General features: G+C 44.0%; 1 protein-coding gene across 1 annotated transcript in view; it reads left to right on the top strand.

Annotated features, from left to right (window-relative positions):
• JADE3 (jade family PHD finger 3) overlaps positions 1-6,592 on the top strand; it is a 77,637-nt gene extending 71,045 nt beyond the window's left edge. The window contains exons 10-12 of the mRNA XM_010580459.1: positions 298-771; positions 4,029-4,146; positions 5,667-6,592. Coding sequence (XP_010578761.1) covers positions 298-771; positions 4,029-4,146; positions 5,667-6,556 — 1,482 coding nt within the window. The 3' untranslated portion in view covers positions 6,557-6,592. The remainder of the gene's footprint in view (positions 1-297; positions 772-4,028; positions 4,147-5,666) is intronic.
• The last annotated feature ends 9,897 nt before the right edge of the window (positions 6,593-16,489 follow it).

Genomic DNA, 16,489 nt, shown 5'->3' with positions numbered 1-16,489 from the left:
AGATTTAGGAGTTAGTTTAAGTTGCCTTCATTTGAATAAGGCTGATGTATAAGGACTGCTACTACATAGGTCAGAGATGGATAGAAAGGTCCTTCTATTGAACGCTGTTCACAAACAAGAACATACTAAATTGGATGATAGCGACTTCAAAGAGATAAACAGATATTTTTTAAGAGTGCTTAGGAAATATGTTTTTGTAGGGATGGCCTTTCATGTAATTAAAATAATTCTGTCCTTTTTTTCCTGGTTTGTTGCTACTATTAGTGATCGAGGTTTTTTGTTTTGTTTTGTCTGCAGTGCTCTGTGAAAAGCTGCATCACTGCCTTTCATGTCACCTGTGCCTTTGAGCATAGCTTAGAGATGAAGACTATCCTAGATGACGGGGATGAGGTGAAGTTCAAGTCGTATTGTCTAAAGCACAGCAAGAACAAACAGAATTCCCTGCCTGATGTTGATGAGCACCCCAAGAGTGTGTCAGACCAGAAGCAAACAGAGAGCGAGAAAACCAGTCTGCGAGCCCAAAAACTCCGAGAGCTGGAAGAAGAGTTTTACTCGCTAGTTAAAGTGGAGGATGTTGCAGCAGAACTGGGCCTTCCTAAACTTGCTGTAGACTTCATCTACAATTACTGGAAATTAAAGCGAAAAAGTAACTTTAACAAACCATTGTTTCCTCCCAAGGAGGATGAAGAAAATGGCTTGGTGCAGCCAAAAGAAGATAGCATTCATACTCGCATGAGGATGTTCATGCATTTGAGGCAGGACCTAGAAAGGGTAAGAATTTAACTAGTAAGGTTTTGAAAAACTATGGTCTTTGTTCGTGGACAAAATTGGGAATGGGGGAAGCACGGGGAGATGATTTTAAAAAAACAGTAATTAAAAAAAAAAAGTAAGGCCTTCAGCTCTTTTGATATGCTGCACTGCCTGCTGCAGAAACTTGCTTAGAGGTTATTCCTTCATGTATTTCAAGATGCATGTTTCTATGCACAATGGACATATTTGCTAATTGACTCTTTGATTTCAACTTCAACTGAGTAAATGTTTAAAAAAATTGAGTAAATTTATTTGACCCAGCTGTAGTAGTTGCTAGTGATACAGATACAATAACAAAAAATGTTACTTTTATTAAACAAAAGTAAGTGCAAACAGCAAAGGAATGGGGCAGGCTTAAAAAATTCTTATCTTCCACCTTCTGTCTTGGGATGGAGTGACTCTTGATTTGTAATTAAAAAGGCATTTTGTGATGGTTATAATAGAATGGTAAATATTGGTCAATTCTGGCTTTGGAAAAAATGAATTTGCATAGGTAAAGTAGTAAGTATTCTTTGGTGAGTGTGCATTAAGCTTTTGTAGTATCCTAAAAATATATTAAAGCAGAGCTTCTCACTCTCATGGTTTGAGGGCAAGTAGATGAAGTCCTAGATGGTTAACTTCCACAGTGACTTTTTGGCTCCACGCACACAGAAGAAGAATGCTGGCCTTTACTCATACCACTTCCCGTGACATCTGATTCAGGAGTCTTACTCACCTCTCTCTTCGTCACCAGTGTGCTGGTGTCAGCTTGTCCCAGGTAGCGGGCAGGCTGAATCACTTGGCACTCTCTTGACCAGATGCTTTCACTGCACGTAGCTGCCTTAGGTGCTACGGTTGGTTAGCGGTCTGAAAATAACCCACTGAGTCTACCACTGCTTGTGGCTTTACTGAGAAGGAGGAAAAGGAAATTATCTTTTTATCAGTAGCTAGCTGGGCTCTTACCAGATTGCCAGCTACCTGGTAGTTTGAAAAGATGGGATCCATCAGCAAAATTCAGAGCAGGAATTTATTAGGAAGGCATACAGAGTGCCTTTTTCTGGCAGCTGATGGGGGAGGAAGCCAGGCTTGTTACCACTCAGAGGCTGCCCATTAGGTTGGCCTGTTGGCTGGTGATCACCTGCAGTTTTCAAGCGCTTAGTGATAGGTAATGAATGTAAAAAGGGTAACAAAATGAAGTAAATGTGCTAAGTGTGATTCGGAGGCATTGGAGAGGAGAGGGGAAGGAAAAGCAGAAGAGGGAAAATAGTGTTGTAAGAAAAGAGAAAACAATATTGGGGAGAGAACATGAAAATACAGGGAGATGAGTGTTGGAGCCAAGATTTGCACTTGTCAGTGTAACTGTTGTCTTGAATCTAGTCATAATCAATCTCAGATCTCCTTTTGCAGGACTACTTTGGAAATGGATCCTTATTTGAAAAAAAATTTTAAAACCCATAACATGCTTCAGATGGAGGGTTGGGATTTTGGGGTGTTTTTTCTTTCAAGAGACTGTTTAGAGCTTTTTCTTTTTGTTTGACGAGTAGTTAGTTTGTATCAAATTTTGTTGAAGTTGATGTACTTATTCTGAGAGGAGGTAATGCATAGTTTGAAACGTCTGTCTCGAAGTTTCTAAACTTCTCGTGCACAAGATTTTCTACTTGGTTATATCTGGGGATAAATATAAATTTGGGACTCTTGGAATTTCCCTTCTGGGGAAAGAGGTTCCAGTTCTGAACAGATGGGAGTTGAGTGCTGGGGGAAGTATGTTTGGCAAATATCTTTCAACAAGCCCCTATGCTGTTTCTGTGTTCTGAAAGGTCTTTTAAGTGTTCATGAAGAACTTCCAGTGCCTCTTACTGTTCTCATTACATTAGATGGAAATGTTGCTATTAACTCAAACAAATAGTGAAAATAGAATTATGTGGCACTGAATCACAGGATGGTTTGGGCTGGAAGGGACCTTTAAAGTTCATCTAGTTCCAGCCCCTCTGCCATGGGCAGGGACACCTTCCACTAGACCAGGTTGCTCAAAGCCCCATCCAACCTGGCCTTGAACACTTCCAGGAATGGGGCATCCACAGCCTCTCTGGGCAGCTTGTTCCAGCGCCTCACCACCCTCATGGTAAAGAATTTCTTCCTTATATCCAGTCTAAACCTACCCTCTTTCAGTTTAAAAGCATTGCCCCTTGTTCTGTCACTACAGGCCCTGGTCTCTCTCTTATAATCACCTTTCATATAGTGAAAGGCTGCAATAAGGTCTCTCTGGAGCCTCCTCTTCTCCGGGCTGAACAACTCGCTCAGCCTTTCTGCAGAGGAGAGGGGTTCCAGCCCTCTGATCGTTTTTGTGGCCCTCCTCTGGACCTGCTTAAGGAGGTCCACGTCTGTCTTGTACTGGGTATCCCAGAGCTGGACACAGTACTCCAGGTGGGGTCTCATGAGAGTGGAGTAGAGGGGGTGAATCCCCTCCCTCGACCTACTGGTCACACTTCCTTTGATGCAGCCCAGGATACGGTTGTCTTTCTGGGCTGCAAGTGCACATTGCCAGCTCATGTCCAGCTTTTCATCCACCCCAGTAACCCCAAGTCCTTCTCTGCAGGGCTGCTCTCAATTCCTTCATCCTCCAGCCTGTATTGATACTGAGGGTTGCCCTGACCCATGTGCAGGACCTTGCGCTCGGCCTTGTTTAACCTCATGAGTCAATGCAATGGAGTCAGAAAAGAAACTGCTAAATGGGTCAGCCAAAATGCATACATTGTGCAAGAAGCCAGAGTGTTCTTTTAGAGGTGATCTGCATGTTAGTTTTGGTTCGAACAGGGCAGCTCTCGGGTAACTTTGTAAAAAGTATTGCTTTATAATTTTGCAATAATTTTAGAGGAAACAAACGTAGTTTAGCTGTTAAAAATCATTCTATGAAACACTTTCCAGGGAAATTCTGGGAGAATCCAGTATTATCTGTAGTAACATCCATGGCATCGTACATAGTGGAAGCAGGCTTACAGACAAGCAAGTCTTAGAAATTACTTACTTTTCTTTTGACTGGAATTTTGTCTTTGTTCACTGTTCTTACAGATGAAAATATATTCTGCTGTCTTGCAGAATATATTCAAGGCATTCATTAAATTGGCAATTAAAAAAACCCTCCAGGATGTTTTTTTTAATTCTGTTGTTGATGCACTCTTTTAACTATGTTGGGATTTATTTTCTTATTGCCTATTAAGTCTCCTGTTATTCCTCCATAGGTGAGAAATCTCTGCTACATGGTAAGCAGGAGAGAGAAACTGAAGTTGTCTCACAGTAAAGTACATGAACAGGTCTTCAATTTGCAAGTCCAGCTCATTAATCAGGAAATTGCTGCAGGTAATCATATAAATGTAAAATATATACAAATTCTGTCTGTACTTAAAAAAATATGTTCTATATATGTTCCTGCTTAGTGTCCTTAACACTGTGAATCTGCCTTTAAAAACTTTTTTCAAGTACACAGTCAACGAAAGTAGCAACACACGCAAAACTCTTTAATCTCTTAAAATATTTACTTGGATATTTCTTTATTTTATGACCATTTCTGGTATAGGTCTATTACTTATCAATCACTATGGCATCCAGATAGCGGAAACTAGCTGGTGGTGATCGCTAGGTGTTTGCTTCCTTGGCCTGCTGATTATGACACTGTTTCCCCACAGCAAGCTTTGCACTGCTGCTTGGTTCTCCAGCTGAGGTTTTTTTCCCTTGCTGTCAGTTGTTGGTTCCTTCAGGCAAAAGAGAAGAGTGACTGATAGGAATCGCTGTTGTTCTCACCTTGCCTTGCATGCTTGATGAACAGCGCAAAGAGGCATTTCTTAGCTTGCCATCTGCAGTTACTCTCCTTCCTTCAAAAAGAGTTTAAGTACTCTGCTTTTAAATAGTGAACAGTAACTGGTTAGGAATGCTGATGTACCAAACCCCACTCTGCCCTTCATTTTTATAGCGACTGTTTTGAAATAAGGAACACAAGATTTGGGAAAGAGGACAAGTATACATTACAGTGCGATTACTTCTGGTTTTTTAATAGGGAAGGCAGCTATTTCTTCAATATGAAATTAAGATCTCTCTGTTCTTTCAAGATACACGTTATGTTTTTAATGACCAATTTAGAGTGAAGTCTCTGCGCTTTGTTTTTTCTCTCCCCCTGAAACATGAATAAGTTTCATTAGTACTGACAAGGTGGTTCTTTTAAACTGTTTTAGGTCAGACTAGTACTTTGTAGAAGCAGCAGTACTCTAAAGCACTTTGGTTTTGTGTAAATGCATTTTATTAGAAACGTCTACTAAATTTATTTTATGTCTTTACAAATACAAGTAGTTTCTTAATGCTTATTAGAATAGCTTGATAGCTACTTCGCAATGGTGCTGTATGCATGTAATATCATAAAGACTAATATATTGAGGCGAAAAGACTTTAAAGCTTAGAAAATTTTATAATACAAAGCAGAGAGTTGAACTAAGTCCAAATTGAAACTCAGTTTGAAGCATTGTTTTTTCTCCATCCAAAACTGAATATGAAGCTTTTTTATAGCTTTGTTGGAACTACTTCAGTCATATCTCAAAACTGGTTCAATTCACTGGCTTAAAGCCCTGTAAAAAGGGCACATTGTTGTTTTTAATGGAAATGCTAAAATGCTTACCTAAATTCCGAAACGGTGGATGATTTGGAACAGTTTTCATTATCCCAACTTCTCTTTAATGTCCTAAAATAATTTCACACTAATTGTTTGCAAATGCTTCTTACTGTTGAATGACCTTCTAATGGACTATAAAACTTGTTACAGATAACAAAACGATTGCCCTTTTTTAAAAAAGCCTTTTTTTCTTCTGCTCCCTTGTCTCTTTCTCCTGTAGGCCATACCCTGACAAGTGCACTAGAGAACACACTGTTCTACCCACCTCCCAGGATCACCCTGAAGTTAAAAATGCCCAAATCAGCACTAGGAGATTGCAAAAATAACTCGCTGAAGCCTGGCAACAGACCACTTTCTCCTGACAACAGCACTGTTTACAGCAAACGGAGCGTGCCAATGTCAAAGGAATCATTTGAAATTAAAGCAAAATCTTACTCCAGGTATCAGCATGACAGTAGAAGTAACGGGCTGCTGGCAGGGATTGGCAAGCCTCGGAGTGAGGTGAAGGATTCTGGCCCCACGCAGATGCCGGAGTTTTACCGGGGCCAGCCATCTGGGAAGCCCTTGGCGCTCCAGGCAGCTTTGCACGGACAGGCTTCCATTGGGAATGGGCGGGTGCAGCAGGAGAACTTGAGGCTGGTGGCCAAGTCCAATGGTCTGATGGGCAGGGCTGGAGACGTGAGCCAGAGAGACAGCTCCAGCCAGACGCCCTACGAACAAGAGTCCGTGCTCACGGCTCACTTGGCCAGCCAGAGCAGTTTCAGAAAATCCACCATAGAACACTTTAGCCGGTCCTTTAAAGAGGCTACCAACAGTCTGGTGAGGACCACAGAAGATCTCCGGTGCTGTGAAAAGCCAACCAGAAGACTTGCAACAAAAGATCGCTTGTGGAGCAAGCAGACGCTTGAAGGTGCTCCGTACCAGGACAACGACGGGTACTGTCCTGACTTAGAGCTCAGTGACTCTGAAGCAGAAAGTGATGAAAACAAAGAGCAAGTGAGGTTAAGACGAAGTAGCTCAGAGAGAGAAAGCCCAAGTAAGGACTTTGGAAGAGATTGTCACAATAGAAACAAAAAGAATATGATTTCTCACAGTTCAGTACAAAGGTGATTAGAAGCCCCCACGGGGTAACTCAGCCTTTATGTATTCCAGTGTACCAGTGCAAAGCTCAGCATCAAAAGGTTCCAGAAAATAGTCCAGGACCTACGTTAGGAAGAGTTGCAGTAGGGGATGGAGGGAGGGGAGAGAAATCAGAATAGTTTTGTTCAACTGTGAATTGGCTTGCAGCCTTCGCAAGGTTAACTCAGTTATTGCAAAGTCATGTGGAAAGCGATGTGTTTTATTAGAGGGTAACATCTGGGAGAGCATGAAGCGGTTAATCATTGCGTAAATTCAGGAAACTGCTTCCCCCTTGCCAGCTTATGTGCGAGGCAACATGTTCATGTTCTGTCAGTCTTGTGGTGGTGGACAGGTATTAAAGAAGTCCTTGCATTGCTCTAACGTGTTGCAAGAGACTGCAAACGGAGACACTGAAACTGCATTCTTATGGCACCTGCAGTATGGCTTTGATCCAGCAACGCACTTGCGGATGTGTTAGGAAGTTCAGCATGTGAAAAGTCCTGATGGTTTCCCCTGGGAACATTTGTGCTCAGATCTCTGAGTGCATGCCGATGTGCTCTGCTGGATCAGGCCCAAAGTGACTACTAGGTGACGATCCTCTTCTGCAGGAGGCTTTGAACTGCAGTGGTGTTTGCAGGCTCCTTGCAGAGGGTGGAAGCAGGCGTTGCTGGCGCTGCCAGACTCGCTGACCTCTAGACATGGCCCCGTCCCCTGCTCTTGCTGAAGGTTGTGTTTCTTTTCACAATAATTTGCTTATTTTGTAAATATACAACTTCTAGTATTTCAGTTTTTTTAATCTCTGTACATAGTTGCTTGTTGTGGGATGCACTTGTAAATATTTTACCCAGCTAACAAGTACAGATGGCTAATTTTGTGGATAGTGTTTACAAAAGTAGATGTACTACTTCAAAGAAAAATGCTATTTGACACTTAAATTTAGGCAATCACCAGTGATGCCAGGTTCCTCTTGAAACTGAGATTTCATGTCCAGAGGTGTTCGTACCTGGTATTTTTAAAATAAGCTGAATTAGAAATAATTTTGTCTGAACTTCTTATGCAGGCACAAATTTTCAACCCTAGTTGCCTGAATACATGCATAGGAGGCTTACTTCTGGCATCTAGGTCTGTAAAATTTTAGCCAGTCATCATTTGGAGTATGGTTTTTTTAATTGCTGAAAAACTATTATTTTATTAAGCTGCTTTTCAACCTCTGGATCAGTTGCTGTTTCCCAAACTAACACTTTTTTGTATGTCCTTTAAAATTAGCAATTGTTAAGTAGTGATTAAATTTCAGCCAGTACTGAGGAAGTGAGAAGGGAAGGGAATCTTTTTCTGTTCATTTCAATGACAGGGGATTTTTGTTTGAATGCAGACAAACTTCTTGATCAACACACCATCTGGAAAACAATAAAGTAACTGCACTGTTTTTCTCTGAAATGCTGTACATTTCATAAATATGCAAGGTCCTGTGTCCCCACATAACTGGCTGAAATGGGCCATAGATTGTATAGGGCACGTCATATGGCTACTTTCTGTTGAGGGTTCATTTTTGTCTAGAAATGAAAGGTGTTCCCCACCCAGCGTGAAGATGACTATGCAGAATCCAAACAACCACCTGGTTTTCTTCATAATCTTAATTTATTGCTTTTAGCTTGGGAAATGGCAATGACATTTTCAGATTTGTTTTAAACTTTGAAATCTCCCTAGTTGCAATAGGACTAGCAGGTCAGGGGCTGGAAGACTTTTCAGTACTGAAATAAAAAAAAAGTATACTTGGCAATTCTGCTCTGTTTGCTTCATGCATCTGAATTTTTTTTTTCACTCCCTGATTTTATGTATATTTGTGTAATTGATCTTTCTAGAGCTGTATCTTCAAAATTATTTCTTTTGGTGTAAATATGCAGTAGCATTTTAGGTTCTACTTATTTTATTTTAACGGGAAATGCTTTGTGTTCTAAGCCATGGGTCATTCAGAATAAGTAAACAAATGTCTGTTCATTTGTATTCCAGTTCTGATTCTCTTAGTTCTCCTTCGATATTTATTAGTAATCCTCTCTTGCTGGTCATGAAATTTTATGAAGCTTGTATTGGGAACACTTATCTGGGAGGTCAGCAAAGCGTTCATGTTATTTTGTGGCCAGAAGCCTATGACAGAAGGGAGGGAAAATGGTGCTTCAGCAAAACTCAGTGTTTCTGCTCTTCTGGGGTTATTAATTCAGTTGTTTCCAGTCTGGGCAATGGTTTTGCTAATTTTTACATGATTTTAATAGATATATGAAGGAGCCCTTGGTTATGTAGTTCTCAAGTATTGTCCCCAAAGTGCATTTGCTAGTTTTTATTGTGTGTTCAGTGGCTAACTGTTTGAAGTATTACCTCTTAACCTTATTTGTCAATTTTTTTTTGTGTTTTTGCATTTTGTTTTATATATATAAATATATATATATTCAATTTTCCAAGATGGACTCGGTCTTTTTCAGATGTCCCCTTTTTACAAGTACTTTTTCATTAAATTATGAAACTGCTAACAGTATTTTCATCTGTTGTGATTTATTCAGGGCTTTACACTCTGTGTCTGGCAAGTTGTTAAACTCATCAGTCCAACAGCAGTACTGTGTCCATCAAGAGTAAATTATTTCTGCAGAGTTGGCAATATGTTAACAAGTTAAAGTGTCAAGGAAAACCTTTCCCCCTCCAAGCCCAAGAAGGAGTCACTGAACACTAATTTGCTGTGTATAGCAAATAGTCCAAGCCTGGTTTTTGTTTCTGCCTAGCTGAGCAAATGTAACAGACCATTTGCTGCCCTGGTCTCATTTTTTAATATATGTGCTTATGCCGTAGTATGACGGCTTTTCCCTGGCTGGGCAAATTAAGTTACAAAGGAAGAGCTGTAGCCAGGCCTCCTGTCTCATCCCTCTTCTTGTAGACTCGCACACACGTGCAAATGAATACTTAACGGCCAGCTATTGCCAGGTGTGTGCAAAGGACAAATCAGTGCAAGCAAGTTCCCGGCCTGATGTTTTATGTCGGTTTTGCATGACCTTTTGCTGTAGTTCCCCCTGCTCCCACAGGCCGGTGCTGTGATACACCTTGCTGGCAGAGAGGAGCTGTTCCCTGTGCCAGAGCAGGGGAGAAGGCAAAAAAGAGGAGGAAGATGGAGAGAAAGGAGGAGGTGTAGCTGCACAACCAATCCGATAGCATCCCTCCTGCTCCAATGGCAGCTGGCAGCCTTCAAGAGAGATGGGGGATTTGCAGTCCACGTGTTGGAGGCAGCAGTGACCCTCCTGTCTGCAGCGGGTCAGGCAGCGGCAGAGCGAGCCGTGAGCTGAGCGGCCAACGTGCTTGTGGCCTGGCGTATGGGCAGAGCAGGTGACCCCAGACGGGCTGGGAGCGGAGCTGGAGGTGGGTTGGGTGAAATGGAGCAACAAGTCCCTTGGCCGAAAAGAAAACAGGAGGGAGAAAAAAAGGAAAAAGGCAGTAAAGGTGTATACAGAAGAGAAGAGGAAGAAGCAGTAAGTGATGGATTGTCAGCTGGTTTTCAGGACCAGGATTTCTTCTTCCCTAGAGGTGTTCTTGCAACAGATTCCAGCAACAGACTTCCTTTTTGTGACTTTCTGACTGGTGGCCTCACATTCCCTTTGAAAGTACAGTCTGCTTGTGGCTGGGATGTGGGAAAGACGGGGCCAAGGAAGGAAATTGGTATCCCCGTTATTTCGGAAACATTGCTATTGGTTTGCAGAGTCTTTACAAATAAGTAAGAGTGGTTACTTTTTGATGGTAACTGGACCAAGCTCTCACAAGCACTAATAGGGGCTGTGCGGTGATTCCCAGCATCATCATTTCTGCATTTATGCCTTTGTCCAAAGAGAAATGTTTCTCAGCTATAACATGCGTATGTCACTTGTAGAATGTTTTCTCTGCACCGTGAATCCCAAACCATAGAAGGAGGAATTACAAACACTTAACTATTAAAAATAAGCCTGAAACGTACCTCACTGATGACTAGGCTTAGGCGTACACAGGCCGTACTGCAGGCACGTGATGTGTATCTGATACCTGGGAGGGACGGAGCGTTGCCAAGTGTTCAAAGCCTGCCTCTGTGAGCTGCAAAGATAATCCTGCGAAACCAGTCATTTTGATGATCCCAGTACTTGTGAAGGTTTAGCACTGCAGGGAATTGACACATCTATTGGGAAGACATGCTGTTGATGTGAATTAATGAGCAAAAGGAAGCTGCTTGCACAACTTGGGAGCTTGGCATGCAAGGGAAAAACACTGGGGAAGGGCAGAGACGGAAAACAATGTGAGTGCCTCAATGCGGCTTCTTTAGGAAGAAGTGAAGACTCGCAGACTTCTGGGTTCTGGTTTCACGAGAGATGCCCTGCTACTGCTGCTCCTCAATCTTCCTTTATGCCAGCTTCATGGCTGAACAGGCTGTTGCTTCTCCTGGGGTGCAACTCTGCAACATACCCCTCTTCCAGAGACCACCATCCTAGGATAACTGCTCCCAGGCTCCACTCCTAATCAAGTCAGAACATCTGTCAACTGCTGGACTCTTATGGAGTGATGTGACAGAAGTGGATTAAAGTGACTGCAAGCATAGCTTTCTGAAACAAAATGTTGCATAGCAGCTGGATAAGTTGTCTGAAAATAGCAGATGTGCATGTCTATTTCTGTTCCTCAAGTTAACCCCTCTGCAGATAGCTTGGAAAAGTTAGCGTGACTATGTTGTTGTGTAAGGAGAAGCAGATACTTGCCCATTAGTTTCCCTGCCCCTGTGAGTACAGCTTCCAGATAATCTTTCTCTTTCTCCAGTAGGCTTCTTTTGGCTGGGACAACCTCCTGGATCCACCTTGCCCTGCCCTTTCTCTGGGACTTTTCTTTTGTTTCATGCTGGGCAGGACCCTCCCTGCCTTCCCATTGCTTTCTCAGCAGCCCTAAAGCTGGGTATCTGCCTCGCCTAGGCTGCCTTATCTGAGACATTGTTTTAAATCTCTGGGTAGGCTCTGTAATGACACCTTTATGGTTTCTTTTGGCTTAACCCTCCTCGAGATGTTTTTTTCTGGTTTCTGTTGTTTTTCCCTAGATGCTGCCCTACCTGCCCTCACCCTGGGGAAGAGCACTGGGCAAGGCAGAGACACAAGGCGTATTTTGATAGAGTTCCATAACGGCTCCAGAGATGTTCTGCTGGCCAAATTGGTGGGCCAGTGTCTTGAGGAAGAATTTAAAACCTAGCACAACAGCAATGTATAAAGGAAGATGCCTTCAAGAAATCTACTGGTCATCCGAAAGCCCTTGAGCTTGTGACTGACATCAAGATATGCCACTCTTCTTACTTTCTGTGGTCTTGGCAACCACAAGGAGTCCACTGGAGTAGTACCTATAAAAAGAAAATGTGTTACGTGCCATTTGGAAAAATGGCTCTGGTTATACCTTTGGAAGTGAGGTAATGAAATATCGGGGAGGGGGGGAGGGAGGGTGGTGAGGCGGGGAGGATCACTAAACTAGCCCACCCACTTCACTTGAAACCATGGTGTCTGGCTGCATTCCTTTGTAGTTCCAGCTCTCTTATCTCAGAACGGTGGTGCTGAGTAGTTTGGGAACCCCTGCCCTGGCATCACTGGCATTTTAGGCTCCATTTGCATCTGGTTGAATGGAGCCTGACCAAAGTACTTCCCCTCCTTAAAACTGATGGCTCAGCCATTGTTCTGTTATCTCCTCTAAAACGGAGTAGGGGCATTGCCTTATCCTCTCCCTTCTGATTATTCCTTCTACAACAAGCCAGCTGTCTCTTCTGGCTTAAGGAAGTACAGAGGCCAAAAGCTGGATGAGCCAGGTGATGTGGATATCCATAAGCAAGTTGTAGTTTACACTTGTTACAAATGGCTAATACAGAAAACAGACTTCTCTCAAATTGTCTGGTTGAACATGCTAAATTAAGCTCAGAGCAGTCGCCCCAAACCTGCAATTAATTTGAAGTTTGCTTCTGATTTGGGCCTGAAGAAGGGCTTGTGTGCCTGAAAGCTGCAAACACTGAAAGCACTGTTACTAAATCAGCTACTTGAATGAAAGATGCTGCTTTTCCCTGAAGTCCTGGCTCCCTTGCATGGCCTCCGTTGTGGCTGTAATTTTGCAGCTGCCATAGCACATATCAATGCTCTTTTTTACCCTGAGGCAAGCAAAATGCAAATCCAGGTCACGTGGGGTACAAAAAGCAGAAAAGTAAGGCATTAATGAAAAATGCCTTGGCCATGCTCCACTGAAGAACGCTTTCTGAAACGCCCTGTTGCCTGGCTGCTCCCGTGCAGAGCAGAGGGCTGGAAAGGCACAGGCTGGGCACTCGAGCTTTGTGAGGCAGCTTAAGGTGGCAGGAACTAACACTTGCAGGTCCTCCTGTGACAAAGAAGCTGGAGGTGCATGTGTGATGGTGAGGGGTGTTCGCGAAACACTTGAGAAGCTGGCTGCATGGGGAAGGGTCAAGTGTTTGCTTATAGCACTACATTCTTAGGTGCGAGATGCTTTTTCATGAGACCGTGGCTGGTATATAAGAGATGGTGCTGAAAGAAGTTTGCGTAATAAACTGTAATTAGAGGATACCATCGCCTGCTCTGTGAGAGAAACTGGACTTTTAAGGCTAAATGCTTCAATATGACTTCATGGTAATTTGGTTCAATCCTTTTTAGAAGCTATTCCCCATTTGAGACTCTTAATTCATTGTGCATTAACTTCTGTGACTGTGACAGCAATGGGTGTTAGACTTGATGTAACATATAAATTAATCAATGGGGACAAGTCTGCTGTTTAACACCCTCGTGCCACCTTCTCCCAAGGAGACGTTTGCAAAGTGGGGAAAAAGGTGTTCTTTGGCAAATGTTCAAATTGTATGAGTATTTAAATACATGACTGTGATCATCCACACTAGTAAACATTTGAGACTTCTTAGCAGCTTGATCTCTCCTGGACCTACTTGTTGCTTACTAACAAATAAAAGCTTGATCTGGACATGCAAGTCAATTCCAAGAACTATATGTGGCTGAAAACAAGTGCATGGCAGTGCCAGTTCTGGCTTTCCAGTCAACTGATTGCAGTGACTGATCTTGTATTTCTACGTCTGCTCTTGCTTGGTGTTTGGATTTTTGGGTTTTTTTTCCTTTTGGTCCCCCCTGCCCCGAAATGCAGTATTATCTGCTAGTGGTAAATTTCCACATGCTCACTATGGTTGCCCTAATGGATGTAACAGCAGGGCAGGCTTACAGTGAGGTAGTGGCTCTTCGGGCTCCGGTGTCACCACTCTTGGCCACACCTTGCCCAGCTGCGGAGGAAGCCTGACAAACACCCTTCGTGTGGTGCTTGGAGGCAGCTATAAGACACGGATATCTGATATGTGGCATTTGCACTTTGTACCAGGCGTGGATAAGGCTTCCAGCCCTCCTACCTTCAAGCAGGGAGGAGGACTAACATAGAAGTAAACCAAGAAGACTAAAGGTGAAAGAAAAAAGCCAAAGATGGCTCTAAAGATAAAGAAATGACAGGATCGGGCTCATAAAAGGAGAGAACATCTGCAACCTTCCAGGAACCAGCATAAGCAAAAAAATGGTTTCTTTTTATAACGCCTGAAATTGTCCAGCACCCCTTCTTGCCAGCAGTCCTTACGGGTGGAGGCATTTTTCCAGTTCTGTGGCACACTGGGCTGTTCCCCAGAACTGCTGAGCATTTCCTGACTGGTGAGAAGGGTAATGGCTTATGGCAGGCTCAGGGAACTGCAGGCTGGGTGAGGGCTGTGCCTTTACCTTACAGGACCTCTTCTGTCACACATCTGCTCTTTCTGCTCTTTGTGGTTGTGATAATAAGGCTCCCCTTCCCCTGCAAAGCTGGAGGAGTAAGCATGCAATGTGCCCTACCATGTGGAATAAACGCTGGGCCACCAGCCATCTCCTTTGGAAGCCACAGAGGTGCTGCGTGTGCTCCCTAGCTCTCAGATCTGGAGGCCACAGAGTAGATGTTGTGGCTGCGATGCAACAGTGGGAAGTTCCCAACAGGGAAGCCAGACGGCAGCACCACCTTCGGCAACCTTCTCTCTCTCCCATAGTGAACTTGTACTGGCAGAAGACCTCAGCTCATGCTCTCTGTGAAGACACCCTCCCCCCAATAATTTCTCCCTGCTCTACCTTTCAGCAAGTCTGGATTAGCCATTGCAGAAAAGACAAAGCAGGAGTACTGTCCCGTGTAACTAGAGATCCAAGTTCAAAATATTTGGCATTTCGGAAGAAGGCCAGAGTTTGTGTTGTAACCTAGCTCTCACAGAAGCTGTTAATTTTCTCCCAAGGTGTGTGCCAACATATAGCTTGTTTTGATGCCTCCAAACCATGCTGGCAAATGCCTAAGTCAGCAAGGAGCAGAGAGACTGGCCAGGTGGGTTGGGGGTGTGAGTATCTCCTGTTGCTGAATTCAGTAAGCCGTTGCGTTGGCCGCATATCCCAAATGGCCTTGTCGTGTGCAAGGACAATGGGAGAGCAGCTAATGTGGCTGAGCTTTGTAAAAAGCTTTAATTGTACTAAACTGTACTTACTTAATGAATTGTTTGCATACATTCATTTTTTAAACCTCTGGATCTTCTTTCCCTGTTGTAAAATGTAAGAAAGAGAGCTGTTGTACTTTTTTTCTGGATGTTTGTTTTCTGTGTTGGCAGCCGCTAATAACTTGCTTGCTTCATGTCTGAGATGAAATCCTGCTGTTTGTTGCACAACACCGCAGTGGGGACAGACAGAGAAAATTAAATGCTAAGCACTGAAGTAATGCTATGCAAACCTGTAAAAAAAAAAGACTAACTGCTCAGCTAAGGTGACAATAAGTTAATAAATATCACATTAGTAGTCCATCAAGGGAAGCCTGCGTGAAAAGGTGTTGGTAAGGTCATGTAGCCCATGAACTTCCCAAATATACCACTGAAAGAAAAAAAAATGTAACCAAATAAAGCCTGGCATGTGAGCATCTGCTGTATGAATAAAGGTTAACCCAGTAAAAATGCTTGACAGTAGATAATTGCCGCTGTGATAAGGAACAGATAAAATCTCTAACAAGAGCTGTCTGAGGGGGCTGCCTGGTAAAAGACCCCAGTGGGTGCTGTGCGATCACTGGTGTGCAGCGCTGGGCCGTGTCCCTGGAATGAAGGGGCTGCTACAAGTGCCAGCTGGAAACAAGAGCCTGGCTGGGGGAAAGGTGCGTTTTGGAGCAGCCAAGTTAATCCTGGTTTGTGGGGACACAGCGGCGAGCCAGCCTGTGCTTACCTGGTGCACCCCGAGTTGCCAGGAGAAGGCACACGGGACACGGAGCAGTGAGACCGAAGTCGCTTTTATATCGCAGATCCCTACGGGGACGACCGAATCCAAGTCAAAAGGCAATCTGTCGTGGGATGCTGGAGAGCTGACATTTACGGAGTGCCCTTTGCTTTACGACGCGAGGCCTGGGGACTGCCGTGGCTGTACCACAGAGACAAGGAGGCGCAACGGAGACCTGCACGCGGAAATTTTGATGCTAGCCTTTTGCCTCGTGCCTCTGGAAGTCTTTTGAGGCTTTACAGCGAGGGGAGTGAAAGAGGGCATGGCACGCCGAAGGCCCTGGATTTGTGGATAACCAGGGAAATGCTGCAGGAGCTGTGGAGAAAGACCCCCGGCGCTGGAAGCCAGGGCCGAGGCCCAGTGGACGCCTAAACCACGGCAAGGCGAAGGCAGGCAGAAGCCGGGCCTTTTGGAAATCAACCTCTCCGGCCACGGCGGAGAGAAATCTCTTCTCCCTGCCTGCAGCTCTTGGAGGGGGGAGCCGAGCCGAGCCGCCCCGGCTCGAACAACCGCTGCCGTCCGCTGCCGGCCCTGGCCTCGCAGCACCACAGGGAGACGAGCCCCAGGGCCCCGGCCTCCGCCGGGGGGG

This window comes from Haliaeetus leucocephalus, unplaced genomic scaffold, assembly GCF_000737465.1.
Source record: "Haliaeetus leucocephalus isolate CR32 unplaced genomic scaffold, Haliaeetus_leucocephalus-4.0 Scaffold712, whole genome shotgun sequence".
NCBI lineage: Eukaryota > Metazoa > Chordata > Aves > Accipitriformes > Accipitridae > Haliaeetus > Haliaeetus leucocephalus.
The sequence above is the reverse complement of the archived record's forward strand: the minus strand, read 5'-3'. Positions and strand labels throughout refer to the sequence as shown.